This window comes from Anomaloglossus baeobatrachus, chromosome 2, assembly GCF_048569485.1.
Source record: "Anomaloglossus baeobatrachus isolate aAnoBae1 chromosome 2, aAnoBae1.hap1, whole genome shotgun sequence".
Lineage (NCBI taxonomy): Eukaryota > Metazoa > Chordata > Amphibia > Anura > Aromobatidae > Anomaloglossus > Anomaloglossus baeobatrachus.
In genome coordinates, this window is record NC_134354.1 from 476,817,140 (window position 1) to 476,831,949 (window position 14,810).

General features: G+C 49.9%; 1 protein-coding gene across 1 annotated transcript in view; it reads left to right on the top strand.

The window, feature by feature from the left end:
* The first annotated feature begins 1,024 nt into the window (after window positions 1–1,024).
* NUP88 (nucleoporin 88) overlaps window positions 1,025–14,810 on the top strand; it is a 155,212-nt gene continuing 141,426 nt past the window's right edge. The window contains exon 1 of the mRNA XM_075336385.1: window positions 1,025–1,286. Coding sequence (XP_075192500.1) covers window positions 1,068–1,286 — 219 coding nt within the window. The 5' untranslated portion in view covers window positions 1,025–1,067. The remainder of the gene's footprint in view (window positions 1,287–14,810) is intronic.

The window sequence follows — 14,810 nt, forward strand, 5'->3', positions numbered from 1 at the left end:
GGAGGGGTCTGTATGTGGCATGGGGTCACCGTGTGAGGAGGGGTCTGTATGTGGCATGGGGTCACCGTGTGAGGAGGGGTCTGTATGTGGCATGGGGACCCCGTGTGAGGAGGGGTCTGTATGTGGCATGGGGTCACCGTGTGAGGAGGGGTCTGTATGTGGCATGGGGACCCCGTGTGAGGAGGGGTCTGTATGTGGCATGGGGACCCCGTGTGAGGAGGGGTCTGTATGTGGCATGGGGACCCCGTGTGAGGAGGGGTCTGTATGTGGCATGGGGTCACCGTGTGAGGAGGGGTCTGTATGTGGCATGGGGACCCCGTGTGAGGAGGGGTCTGTATGTGGCATGGGGACCCCGTGTGAGGAGGGGTCTGTATGTGGCATGGGGACCCCGTGTGAGGAGGGGTCTGTATGTGGCATGGGGACCCCGTGTGAGGAGGGGTCTGTATGTGGCACGGGGACTCCGTGTGAGTCTTCCCTCCTGTGCCACATTCTTAGAGGCGCTCTAATTTTCGCTATTATACAGCAACTCTAGCAACCACCAGCCACAGATTTAAGGCCACGGTAGGAGAAGTAGCTCCGCATTGTGGAGATGAGACGCTGCTGTTGGCGCCAACCTTTATGTGTGCAGTTTTATAGCAGAGACTCCATAGTTCAGTTACCACCAATAATGTGTGGTGAGTGACTACAACGTGCGGGCTGAGGCGGGACTGAAATGAGGCGGGGCCAGAGCTGAAGTGGGTCGGGGCTGAGTTGGGACTGAGGCAGGGCCGGGGCTGATATGAGGCAGGGCCGGGGCCGAGGTAAGGCGGGGCCAGAGCTGAGGCGGAGACGGGACGGGAGTCGAGGCGAGGCCGGGACTGAGGCGTGTCCAGGGCTGAGGTGGGAAGGGGCTGATGTGAGGCGGGGCCAGTACGGAGGCGGGGCCAGTACGGAGGCGGGGCCAGTACGGAGGCGTGGCCGGGGCTGACCACAGCGTCCTACCGCACCAATCACCGGGCGTCTCACTGCCAGAAGTGGCCGCGCGCTTTGGAAATTGACATCACAGCCGTGGGCGGGTACTGCTAAACATGGCGGCGGTGGGCAGCAGCGCACCGGGATGGCAGAACGTGTTGAGTGAACACTCGCTCTTCTCGCAGCTGAGGGAACAGACTGGCAGCAGGAGCTGGGCACAGCTGAAGAACCTGCTGTGCTGTGTGGACGGAGACCTTCTGGTGTGGAACCAGGAGGACTGCTCCTTCCACTCGATCAGACTGCGGAGCCTCAGCGGGGGCAGCGGCAGTGAGCAGGTGAGGACCCCTCAGTGACTGGCACCCCGAGCTCAGGCTGGCCGATATGATCGCACGTATACCCCCTGGCACCGGCTCTATGTGGCAGCTCTCAGCTCCCTGTGCCATATAGGAAAGCTGTTGGGCACTGTTCTACCTTCTGTAACAATTCATTGCGGTCTTCAAGGCCTCTGCTTGTTGTCATTGAATGAGAACCTGCGCTGTTTAGATCTAGAGGGTGAATCCTAGCCGGCCGCGCTGATGGGGGGGGGGGGGGGGGGGTATCTGCACCCGCGCTGATGGGGGGGGGGTATCTGGTCCCGCGCTGATGGGGGGGGGGGGTAATCTGGTCCCGCGCTGATGGGGGGGGGGGGGGTAATCTGGTCCCGCGCTGATGGGGGGGGGGGGGGGTAATCTGGTCCCGCGCTGATGGGGGGGGGGGGGGGGTAATCTGGTCCCGCGCTGATGGGGGGGGGGGGGGGTAATCTGGTCCCGCGCTGATGGGGGGGGGGGGGGTATCTGGTCCCGCGCTGATGGGGGGGGGGGTATCTGGTCCCGCGCTGATGGGGGGGGGGGGGTATCTGGTCCCGCGCTGATGGGGGGGGGGTATCTGGTCCCGCGCTGATGGGGGGGGGTGTATCTGGTCCCGCGCTGATGGGGGGGGGGGGGTATCTGGTCCCGCGCTGATGGGGGGGGGGTATCTGGTCCTGCGCTGATGGGGGGGGGGGTATCTGGTCCCGCGCTGATGGGGGGGGGGGTATCTGGTCCCGCGCTGATGGGGGGGGGGGGTATCTGGACCCGCGCTTTTGGGGGGGGGGGGGGGGTGGAGAGGGGATTTACATTAGCTCACCAGTATGGATGAATGCTCGTATTTTGTGCAGTGCTGGGAAACATCAGGCTAGCTCCTGAGTAGTACAAAGCCATGAAGAAATGGTAGGAATAAAAAATCGACATCAGCATAAAGAGAAGAGTGAAATAAAACATCCCTTTTATTCTATTAAAAGGAGAAAAAGAATTTTAGACATCGTGTCTGGGTCTGGTCTACGTATTTTGAGCAGCATCAGTGTCAGCACGAACAAACCATCGACATTTATTGCAGCAGACCCAGGAGGACCCCACTGCTGACACAGACATAAAAAGGCTATAATACAGTTTGCCAAAATCCTTCTAGAATAGTGTCTTCGGGACAAATGAGACCAAGATAGTGTTTTGTTTTTGTTTTTTTGTGTTTTTTTTGTTTTTTTTTTTAAAGCACATCATTCTAGTTTACTGAAAGCGGAATGAGACCTAGAAAGAAAAGCACACAGTACCTACAGTTAAATATGGTGGAGGTTCAAAAAGGTTTTGAGGGTTATTTTGCTGTCACTGGGTGCCTTGACTGTGTGCAAGGCATAATGAAATCTGAAGATTACCAAAGGATTTTGGGTCACAATGTAGTGCCCAGTATCAGAAAGCTGGGTTTGCGTTGTAGGTTCATGGTCTTCCAGCAGGATAATAAACCCAACATACTTCAAGAAGTAAGGAGAAGAAATACTGTACTCCTGGTAATGGTAGGTGCTCGGATAGGATCCAACTCTGTATATAATGTAGAAACTCAAAGTAATATCAAAGGTGAATTGTAAATGGTGGTCCAGTGAAGTGTACAGCACGTGACATTTCTGTGAGGCTAGTTTCACACTTGCGTTGTTTTCCTTCAATCGCAATCCGCCGTTTTGGAAAACGGCGGAATCCGTTAACGGATTCCGCTGCTTCCCATAGACTTGTATGGACGACGGATTGTGACAGAAGTACCTGCGTTGCTTCCGCTGGTCGACGCTGCGTTGCTTCCGCCGGGCGGAAGGAACGCAGCATATAACGTTTTTTGAGCAGAGGAATCCTTAGGATTTCGCTGCGCATGCTCTCTCTGGCTCTCTGCACACGTAACCAGGGTACACATCGGGTTACTAAGCAAAGCGCTTTGCTTAGTAACCCGATATTTACCCTGGCTACGTGTGCAAGGAGCCAGCGCTAAGCGGTGTACTCTGGTAACCAAGGTAAATATCGAGTAACCAAGCAAAGTGCTTTGCTTAGTTAACCGATATTTACTCTGGCTACGTGTGCAGGGAGCCCGACACTTCCCCCGCTCGGTTCCACTCCCTCCCGCACTCCACTTCGAATGTACACACACACACCCACCCACACATGTCCCCAGCCATGCAGTCCCCGCGGCACTGACGTCCTCAGCGCGATGGCCCCGCTCGGCTCCACCCACGCCGCACTCAGCCTCCCGCACACATTCTTGGCGGCCCGAACGATCAGCTGATCACCCGGCTGCTGTGCGCGATCAGCTGATCACCCGGCTGCTGTGCGCGATCAGCTGATCACCCGGCTGCTGTGCGCGATCAGCTGATCACCCGGCTGCTGTGCGCGATCAGCTGATCACCCGGCTGCTGTGCGCGATCAGCTGATCACCCGGCTGCTGTGCGCGATCAGCTGATCACCCGGCTGCTGTGCGCGATCAGCTGATCACCCGGCTGCTGTGCGCGATCAGCTGATCACCCGGCTGCTGTGCGCGATCAGCTGATCACCCGGCTGCTGTGCGCGATCAGCTGATCACCCGGCTGCTGTGCGCGATCAGCTGATCACCCGGCTGCTGTGCGCGATCAGCTGATCACCCGGCTGCTGTGCGCGATCAGCTGATCACCCGGCTGCTGTGCGCGATCAGCTGATCACCCGGCTGCTGTGCGCGATCAGCTGATCACCCGGCTGCTGTGCGCGATCAGCTGATCACCCGGCTGCTGTGCGCGATCAGCTGATCACCCGGCTGCTGTGCGCGATCAGCTGATCACCCGGCTGCTGTGCGCGATCAGCTGATCACCCGGCTGCTGTGCGCGATCAGCTGATCGTTCACAATAGTGTTGTGAATGTTAGTTGTTTTGGCTGCTGGGAGGCTCCCTCTGGTGGCCAGGAATGGTTTGGACTTGGACCAGGTGTGTTGTGCAATGGGTGTTTCCTTTGCTAACTCTTTGCTTATTTAAATCCTGGTCTGATAGCAGGCTTTGCCGGATGTCAGTTGTTCTTTGTATCACCAGCCTGCTTCATTCTGCTCCACACCACATCTACCCCAGATAAGTGCTTGCTCTTTATTTGTTTGGTTCTTTTGCTCTCTTCTGGGTTTGTCATTTGCTGTGGTTGTTTTTAGTTTATTTGCATGCAGGGATTTTCCCCCTCAGTTGCTTGGCTGGGGAACTCCCTGCAGTTCTGTTTGGAGTATAGCACCTTTGGGTCCATGTATTTGTGGCTTGTTGAATTGTTATGATTCTTGTTTTCTGTTCATTGGTATGACAAAAGCACCTGGTATAGGACGGAGTTCAGATCGTGCGATCTGAGGGCCTTTTTGTACTATTAGGAATTTGGTCTTTTGCAGGGTTTTTCTCTGGCCACCATCAGTCCCTTTCCTGTCCTTTCCTATTTTAGTCAGTGGGGGCCTTACGTTTTGCTAATCCTGTCATCTATCTGTGTATTGTGTTTTTCCTATATCACCACAGTCTTTTAATGTGGGGGGCTTGCTATTCTTGTCTATTTTCTGAGGCAGAGAGTTATTCATCTTTCCTACCTTTAGGATAGTTAGTTCTCCGGCTGGGTTCGCGGTGCACAGGATGTTAGTCACCCCTCAGCTACTTCAAGTTGTGATGGTTAGTAAGGAAATGGCGGCCAGATTAGTTGCCAATCCTCTTGTCACCTTTAACCAATGATTTGTGGTGGTGTTCCATGGTTCCGGATCATAACAGTACATCAGGCCAACAAATTTAAAGGGTACTCTAAAGAAGGAGAAAAAAAAAAAATCTGCTGAGAAATTTTTTTTTCTTTTTGTGTTTTTTCCTCTTCTTTGGGTTCCGTGGAAGATTTCTTTTTTCTAGCATGGATGAATTGGGTGAGCGTGATGCTCATCTTGATGCTAAGGTTCGTCGTATAGAGTCTTATCTTGCACAGACTCCCCTTGCAGAGCCTAAGATTCCTGTTCCTGAATTTTTTTTGGGAGATAGGGCGGAGGTCAAAAAATAATTTAAAATTATTTTTGAAGCTCAAAAATCTCGACTTAAGTTCTCAGGGAATCCCGTACAGCAGGTTAAGATTGTCATCTCCTTGCTGCGTGGTGACCCTCAGGACTGGGCCTTCTCTTTTGCGTCTGATGATCCGATTCTCAATGATGTGGACTCCTTTTTTCAGGCCTTGGGTTTATTATATGACGAACCCAATATTGTGGACCAAGCAGAAAAGTTCTTGTTGTCCTTAACTCAGGGTTTGGATTCTGCAGAAACGTTTTGTCAGAAATTTCGAAAGTGGGTGGTCCTTACCAAATGGAATGATGATGCGCTTGCGGCTCTTTTTCGGAAGGGTATTGCTGATGCTGTGAAGGATGTAATGGTAGGATTCCCCGTCCCTTCTGGTCTTGATGCCTCTATGACCTTGGCCATTCAGATTGATAGGCATTTACGTGAGCGCAGGAAGATACCTGCTGGTTTTGTGCCTGTGGAACAGCCTTTGGAGCCTATGGAGTGTGATAAGGTCCTTTCTAATGCTAGTCGTCAGGGGTTCAGACGGAAGAATAGACTGTGTTTCTATTGTGGAGACGCTTCTCATAACATCTCTGTCTGCCCTAAACGTGAAAGGAGATTGGCTACTTCTGTTACTGTGGGTTCTTTGCAACCAAAGTTTCTTTTGTCTGTCACGTTGATTTGCTCATTGTCTTCCTTTTCTGCATTTGCCTTTGTGGACTCAGGGGCAGCGCTCAATTTGATCGATTTTGGGTTTGCTAGGGATTGTGGTTTTCCCATGGTTCCTTTGCAAACTCCTATTCCTTTAAGGGGCATTGATGCTACCCCTTTGGCAGAACATAAACCCCAATTTTGGACCCAGGTGCCTATGAGAGTTGCACCAGTGCATCAGGAAACTTGTACATTTTTAGTATTGCATAATCTACAGGATACCTTGGTACTGGGATTTCCGTGGTTGCAGACCCATATTCCAGTTCTTGACTGGAGATCCTTGTCAGTAGCTAGTTGGGGTTGTCAAGGTGTGCATCAGGACCTCTCCGTGTCGTCCATGTCTGCTCAGGCAGTTGATGTTCCGGCCTTGTCTGATTTCTGTGATGTATTTAATGACCAGGAATCTGATTCTCTGCCCCCACACCGCGACTGTGACTGTGCCATTGAGTTGGTGCCCGGTTGTAAATTTCCCAAGGGGCGGATTTTCAACTTGTCTGTGCCCGAACATGATGCCATGCGGTCATACATCAGAGAATCATTGGAGAAGGGGCACATTCGGCCCTCATCTTCTCCTTTTGGGTGCCGGCTTCTTCTTTGTTGCTAAAAAAGATGGTTCGTTGAGACCTTGTATTGATTACCGTCTTCTTAATAAAATTACGGTTAAATATCAGTATCCTTTGCCTCTGATGTCTGATCTGTTCTCTAGAGTGAAGAGTGCCAAATGGTTTACGAAACTGGATCTCAAGGGTGCGTATAATCTCATCCGTATTAAGGAGGGTGATGAATGGAAGACGGCTTTTAATACTCCTGAGGGGCATTTTGAGTACCTAGTGATGCCTTTTGAGCTCACTAATGCACCCTCCGTCTTCCAGGCCTTCATGAATTATATTTTTCGGGACCTTATTGGTAAATTTTTGATTGTGTATTTGGATGACATCTTGATTTTTTCTGATGATTGGGACTCTCATGTTGAGCAAGTACGGGCTGTTTTTCAGATGCTTAAGGATCGTGCACTGTACATTAAGGGGTCAAAGTGCCTCTTTGGGGTGCAAAGGATTTCCTTTTTGGGCTTCATCTTGTCTCCCTCCGCTATCGAAATGGACCCGGTTAAGGTTTAGGCTATTTACGATTGGGTGCAACCGACTTCTCTAAAATCCCTGCAGCGTTTTTTGGGGTTTGCTAATTTTTACCGTAAATTTATAGCCAATTTTTCTGCCATTGTCAAACCTCTGACAGATTTGACAAAGAAGGGAGCTGATGCTGAGCATTGGACCCCAGAGGCAATTGTGGCCTTCCAGGAGCTTAATAGGCGATTTCACTTCTGCCCCAGTCCTGCAGCAACCTGATGTTTCTCGCCCATTTCAAGTTGAGATCGATGCCTCAGAGATCGGAGCAGGTGCTGTTCTGTCTCAACGAGACGCTACTTCGGGTAAACTTAAGCCCTGTGCCTTTTTCTCCCGGAAGTTTGCTCCTTCTGAACGGAATTATGATGTGAGGAACCGGGAATTATTGGCTATGAAGTGGGCATTTGAAGAGTGGAGGCATTGGTTGGAGGGGGCTAGGCATCAAGTTGTGGTGCTTACGGACCACAAGAATCTCATCTCTCTGGAATCGGCCAAGAGGTTGAATCCTCGGCAGGCCAGGTGGGCTTTGTTTTTTACCCGGTTTAATTTTGTGGTCTCTTTTTTTTTTTTTTTTTTTTTTTTTTTTTTTTTTTTCTTTTGCCGGGCACCAAGAATGTTAAGGCCGATGCCCTTTCCAGGAGTTTCTGCGCTGACTCTTTGGAGGTTGTCGAACCGTCTACTATCCTGAATGATGTAGTTTTCTCGGCTATTTCGCCTGATCTGCGGTTGGCACTGGCGGAATTTCAGGGGGATAAACCTGAGATGTCCTACAGGGAAACTGTTTGTCCCAGACCAATGGAGAGACCGAGTTGTCTCTGAGGTTCATTGCTCTGTTTTGGCGGGTCATCCTGGCATTTTTGGTACTCGGGATCTTGTGAGACGCTCTTTTTGGTGGCCTTCCCTGTCCCGAGATGTCCGTTGTTTTGTGCAGTCGTGTGGAGTTTTCTAGGTCCAAGCCCTGTTGTTCACGTTCTAGTGGGCTATTATTGCCTTTGCCAGTACCTAAGAAACCTTGGACGCACATCTCTATGGATTTTATTTCAGAGCTTCCCATCTCTCAGAAAATGACTGTGATTTGGGTGATCTGTGACAGATTCTCCAAGATGGTCCACTTGGTTCCCCTATCTAAGTTGCCGTCTTCATCAGAGTTGTTGCCTTTGTTTTTCCAACATGTTGTTCGTTTGCATGGTATTCCCGAAAACATTGTTTCTGACAGAGGGGTACAGTTTGTATCCAGGTTTTGGAGGATTTTTTGCTCCAAATTGGGTGTTCAGCTGTCTTTCTCCTCGGCGTTTCATCCTCAGACCAACGGTCAGACTGAAAGGGCTAACCAGACCCTGGAGACCTATTTACGGTGTTTTGTTTCTGCGGATCAGGATGACTGGCTTTCGTTTTTGCCTTTGGCTGAATTTGCCCTTAACAATAGAGCTAGCTCTACCACATTGGTGTCCCCCCTTTTCTGCAATTTTGGGTATCACCCTAGGTTCCTCTCAGGGCAGCTTGAGGCGTCTGACTGTCCAGGGGTGGATTCGGTGGTCAACAGAATGCAGCAGATTTGGGGGCAGGTAGTGGATAAATTGTTTCAGTCCCAAGAAACTGCCCAAAAGTAGGGGACATGGTGTGGTTGTCCTCTAAAAATATTCCTATGAGAGTTTCATCTTCTAAATTTAAGCCCAGATTTATTGGACCTTATAAGATTTCGGAGATTATCAACCCTGTATCTTTCCGTTTGACTCTGCCTGCATCATTTAAGATTCACAATGTCTTCCATAAGTCCTTGTTGAAGAAACATGTGGAGCCAACAGTTCCTGCAGCAGCGCCTCCTGACCCTGTTTTGGTACAAGGGGATCTGGAGTATGAGGTTGAAAAAATTCTGGATTCCCGTCGCAGTAGGCGTCAGCTTCAGTACCTTATGAAATGGAAGGGTTATGGGCAGGAGGATAACTTTTGGGTTGTGGCTTCTGACATTCATGCGGACAGGTTGGTTCGCGCCTTCCATCATGCTCATCCCGAGTGACCCGGTGGCGTTGGTGAGGGTTCGGTGACCCCTCCTCAAGGGGGGGGGGTACTGTTGTGAATGTTATGTTTTGGCTGGTGGGAGGCTCCCTCTGGTGGCCAGGAATGGTTTGGACTTGGACCAGGTGTGTTGTGCAATGGGCGTTTCCTTTGCTAACTCTTTGCTTATTTAAATCCTGGTCTGATAGCAGGCTATGCCGGATGTCAGTTCTTTTGTATCACCAGCCTGCTTCATTCTGTTCCACACCACATCTACCCCAGATAAGTGCTTGCTCTTTATTTATTGTTTGGTTCTTTTGCTCTTTTCTGGGTTTGTCATTTGCTGTGGTTGTTTTCAGTTTATTTGCATGCAGGGATTTTCCCCCTCAGTTGCTTAGCTGTGGAACTCCCTACAGTTCTGTTTGGAGTATAGCACCTTTGGGTCCATGTGTTTGTGGCTTGTTGAATTTGTTATGATTCTTGTTTTCTGTTCATTGGGTATGACAAAAGCACCTGGTAGAGGACGGAGTTCAGATCGTGCGATCTGAGGGCCTTTTTGTACTATCAGGAATTTGGTATTTTGCAGGGTTTTACTCTGGCCACCATCAGTCCCTTTCCTGTCCTTTCCTATTTTAGTCAGCGGGGGCCTCACGTTTTGCTAAATCCTGTCATCTATCTGTGTATTGTGTTTTTCCTATATCACCGCAGTCTTTGAATGTGGGGGGCTTGCTATTCTTGTCTATTTTCTGAGGCAGAGAGTTATTCATCTTTCCTTCCTTTAGGATAGTTAGTTCTCCGGCTGGGTTCGCGGTGCACAGGATGTTAGTTCACCCCTCGGCTACTTCTAGTTGTGGTGGTTAGTAAGGGGTAGAGTTGAGCGCGGTTCGTGGTTCGTGGTTCTCCAGTTCGCGGCTCGAGTGATTTTGGGGCATGTTCTAGATCGAACTAGAACTCGAGCTTTTTGCAAAAGCTCGGTAGTTCTAGAAACGTTCGAGAACGGTTCTAGCAGCCAAAAAACAGCTAAATCATAGCTTGGTTTCTGCTGTAATAGTGTAAGTCACTCTGTGAATCAAACTATTATCACATTTCAGTGTATAGTGTGCGTGAACAGCGCCTTCAGATCACTGCTGTTTCTATAATGGCGATCGCCATTTTTTTTTTTTTTTTTTCTTGTCTTCCTTCCCTAAGCGCGCGCGTCTTGTGGGGCGGGCCAGCATGTCAGCCAATCCCAGACACACACACAGCTAAGTGGACTTTGAGCCAGAGAAGCAACGGCATGTGTGATAGGATCTGCATGTCACATGTCCCTGCATTATAAAACCGGACATTTTCTTCACGGACGCCATTATCTGCCTTCTGCGTCTTTGGTGTCAGACATCACTGTCGCAGCTCCGTCTTCCTGAGTCCTATAGCCGATACAGCTGTATGCGCTGCATACACAGCGTTAGACAGCTTAGGGAGAGCACTTTATAGCAGTCCTTTTAAGGGCTCCAACCGGCAGGGTCAGAGAGCCATAGGTGACAGGTCCTGCAAACAGCAACAGCGTCTGTGTAGCCCAGGTCAGGGATTTCCTACCTGCATTTCACCATTAGGAGGGAATAGAAAGGCAGTCTTCCATTCCTCTACCCAGAGCACCACAATCCTGCCACTGTACCCTCTTGTCCTCTGCACACTCCAACTGATAACTAAGCCATTATACTAGCAAACACTCAGTGTACCTAGTGGCATCCTATACGTGGCTATTGGACTTTGCTATAGTCCCACTAGTGCAAAGACATTTGCAGAGCGCGTCTGCCTGCGTTGCACACTACAACTCATTCTAACCAAGCCATTATACTAGCAAACACTCAGTGTACCTAGTGGCATCCTATACGTGGCTATTGGACTTTGCTATAGTCCCACTAGTGCAAAGACATTTGCAGAGCGCGTCTGCCTGCGTTGCACACTACAACTCATTCTAACCAAGCCATTATACTAGCAAACACTCAGTGTACCTAGTGGCATCCTATACGTGGCTATTGGACTTTGCTATAGTCCCACTAGTGCAAAGACATTTGCAGAGCGCGTCTGCCTGCGTTGCACACTACAACTCATTCTAACCAAGCCATTATACTAGCAAACACTCAGTGTACCTAGTGGCATCCTATACGTGGCTATTGGACTTTGCTATAGTCCCACTAGTGCAAAGACATTTGCAGAGCGCGTCTGCCTGCGTTGCACACTACAACTCATTCTAACCAAGCCATTATACTAGCAAACACTCAGTGTACCTAGTGGCATCCTATACGTGGCTATTGGACTTTGCTATAGTCCCACTAGTGCAAAGACATTTGCAGAGCGCGTCTGCCTGCGTTGCACACTACAACTCATTCTAACCAAGCCATTATACTAGCAAACACTCAGTGTACCTAGTGGCATCCTATACGTGGCTATTGGACTTTGCTATAGTCCCACTAGTGCAAAGACATTTGCAGAGCGCGTCTGCCTGCGTTGCACACTACAACTCATTCTAACCAAGCCATTATACTAGCAAACACTCAGTGTACCTAGTGGCATCCTATACGTGGCTATTGGACTTTGCTATAGTCCCACTAGTGCAAAGACATTTGCAGAGCGCGTCTGCCTGCGTTGCACACTACAACTCATTCTAACCAAGCCATTATACTAGCAAACACTCAGTGTACCTAGTGGCATCCTATACGTGGCTATTGGACTTTGCTATAGTCCCACTAGTGCAAAGACATTTGCAGAGCGCGTCTGCCTGCGTTGCACACTACAACTCATTCTAACCAAGCCATTATACTAGCAAACACTCAGTGTACCTAGTGGCATCCTATACGTGGCTATTGGACTTTGCTATAGTCCCACTAGTGCAAAGACATTTGCAGAGCGCGTCTGCCTGCGTTGCACACTACAACTCATTCTAACCAAGCCATTATACTAGCAAACACTCAGTGTACCTAGTGGCATCCTATACGTGGCTATTGGACTTTGCTATAGTCCCACTAGTGCAAAGACATTTGCAGAGCGCGTCTGCCTGCGTTGCACACTACAACTCATTCTAACCAAGCCATTATACTAGCAAACACTCAGTGTACCTAGTGGCATCCTATACGTGGCTATTGGACTTTGCTATAGTCCCACTAGTGCAAAGACATTTGCAGAGCGCGTCTGCCTGCGTTGCACACTACAACTCATTCTAACCAAGCCATTATACTAGCAAACACTCAGTGTACCTAGTGGCATCCTATACGTGGCTATTGGACTTTGCTATAGTCCCACTAGTGCAAAGACATTTGCAGAGCGCGTCTGCCTGCGTTGCACACTACAACTCATTCTAACCAAGCCATTATACTAGCAAACACTCAGTGTACCTAGTGGCATCCTATACGTGGCTATTGGACTTTGCTATAGTCCCACTAGTGCAAAGACATTTGCAGCACGTCTGCCTGCGTTGCACACTCCAACTAATTATAACTAAGTTGCATTGTCAGGGATATTTATTCTTTATTATTCTGCTGTTAATAAAGCTAGACCACCACTGCAATCTTCACCACCTCTCAATTTTTACTACCACATTTTCAGTCCACAATCTTGTCGCAATCAACATGAGTGGCAAAATGACAGATGCTGGTGGAAAGGGGAAGAGGCGTGGTGGAAAAGGCAAAAAAGGTTTTGTCCGTGGGGAAGGTGGCAAAGCTCCATTATCATCTGCTGAAGATAGACCATCTACCAGCAAAAGTAAGATGTCTACTACTTACCGTGGACAATCCGATGTGCTCCCTTTGTTACGGACACGAACAACAGGAACAAAGGTAGATGATGGGCAAAAAAGGAAAATGCTTGAATGGATCTCAAGTGGTCCAACAAGTGCCCTCTCTGCCACTTCAAGTACCGCATCCAAAAAACACCAGTCCTCTGAGTTGTCATCCCAATCAAACTTGCTTTCTCCCAGCTCTGAAGTCTCCATCAGCCCTGCACAGTATGGTGGAACTGAGATGGCTGAGTCTGCAGAGCTGTTCAGTCACACTATAGCCTGGGAATCAGAGGTCTGCTCCCAAGCTACAGTGAGTACAGAACAGGAAATGGTCTGCAGTGATGCCCAGAACCTTTGTGACTCAGATTCAGGCCGTGAGGACCAAGTTTCTGAGCATAATGTTGACCCTTTGTCACAAACTGTAACACCTGTGGTTATAGACAATGAGGAACATACTGATGAAGATGAGACGCAGATACCCGATTGGGATGACAACTTAAATATTCCGTCAGGGCAAGAAGAGGCTCGGTCTGAGGGGGAGGGGAGTGCAAACACAACAATTGATGATGACGTTCTAGATCCCACCTACTGTCAACCCCCAGTCAGGCACTCGAGGAGGTCAACAGAGGCGGTGGAGGAGGATGCAACCGACGACGAAGTTACCTTGCGCCTTCCTGGACAGAGTCGGAGCACTGGTAGCACGTCTACAACTGCATCCTCAGCCACCACTCTGCCTATGAGCATTATTCGGGGTGGATCAACAGGTCGCATGGCCTCTAAGCCTTGCCTAGCCTGGTCCTTTTTTCACATCGAAAAAGATCGCCCAACTCATGTGATATGTAACATTTGTCATGATTCTCTTAGTAGAGGTCAAAAGCTCAGCAGTTTGACAACTTCTTCCATGAATCGTCACATGAATAAATATCATAAGTCCCGGTGGGAAGCTCACCGTGCTGCAATGCGGCCTAGCGGAGCGAACCATCCACCGCCCGCCCCTTCCACTGCATCCGCGCGCTCTTCATCTTCTAGGACTGTGGGGACAGCTGCCACACCTGTTTTTCCACGCAAAACTTCCACCACTGTAACCGCAACAGGCAGTTTGCTTGTAAGGTCGTCAGTTGGTTTGGAAGGGGAAACAAGTGAGTGTGTACAGCTCTCTCAGACATCGATAGCACCAACGTTGGATGAAGGCAACATCATGTCTCCGCCTGCACTTTCCTCACAAACCTGCATTTTTCAAGGGACACCCTACTCAACACCGTCTACACACAGCAGCCAGATCTCTGTCCCTCAGATGTGGTCAAATAAAAGGCCACTTCCTCCGACCCATGACAAAGCTAAGAGGTTGACTCTATCCCTCTGTAAGCTGTTGGCTACCGAAATGCTGCCTTTCCGCCTAGTGGACACACAGGATTTTAGAGACCTTATGTCTGTCGCTGTGCCCCAGTACCAGATGCCTAGTCGCCACTACTTCTCTAAGAAAGGTGTGCCCGCGCTACACCAGCATGTCGCACACAACATCACCGCTTCCTTGAGAAACTCTGTGTGTGAACGGGTGCATTTCACCACCGATACTTGGACCAGTAAGCATGGACAGGGACGTTACATGTCGCTGACTGGCCACTGGGTAACTATGGTGATAGATGGTGAAGGGTCTGCTGCACAAGTCTTGCCGTCCCCACGACTTGTGTGTCAATCCTCTGTCTGTCCAAGTTCCGCCACTGCTTCTGCATCCTCCACCTCATCTGGGTCCTCCACCTCCGCCCCAAGCCTGCCTGGTCAGGCCACCAGCGTTCTCACTGCGCAGAAGGAATCACGCACCCCTCATTACTATGCTGGCAGCAGAGCGCAACGGCATCAGGCGGTCTTTAGCTTGACATGTCTTGGTAATAAGAGTCACACAGCTGAGGAGTTGTGGTCA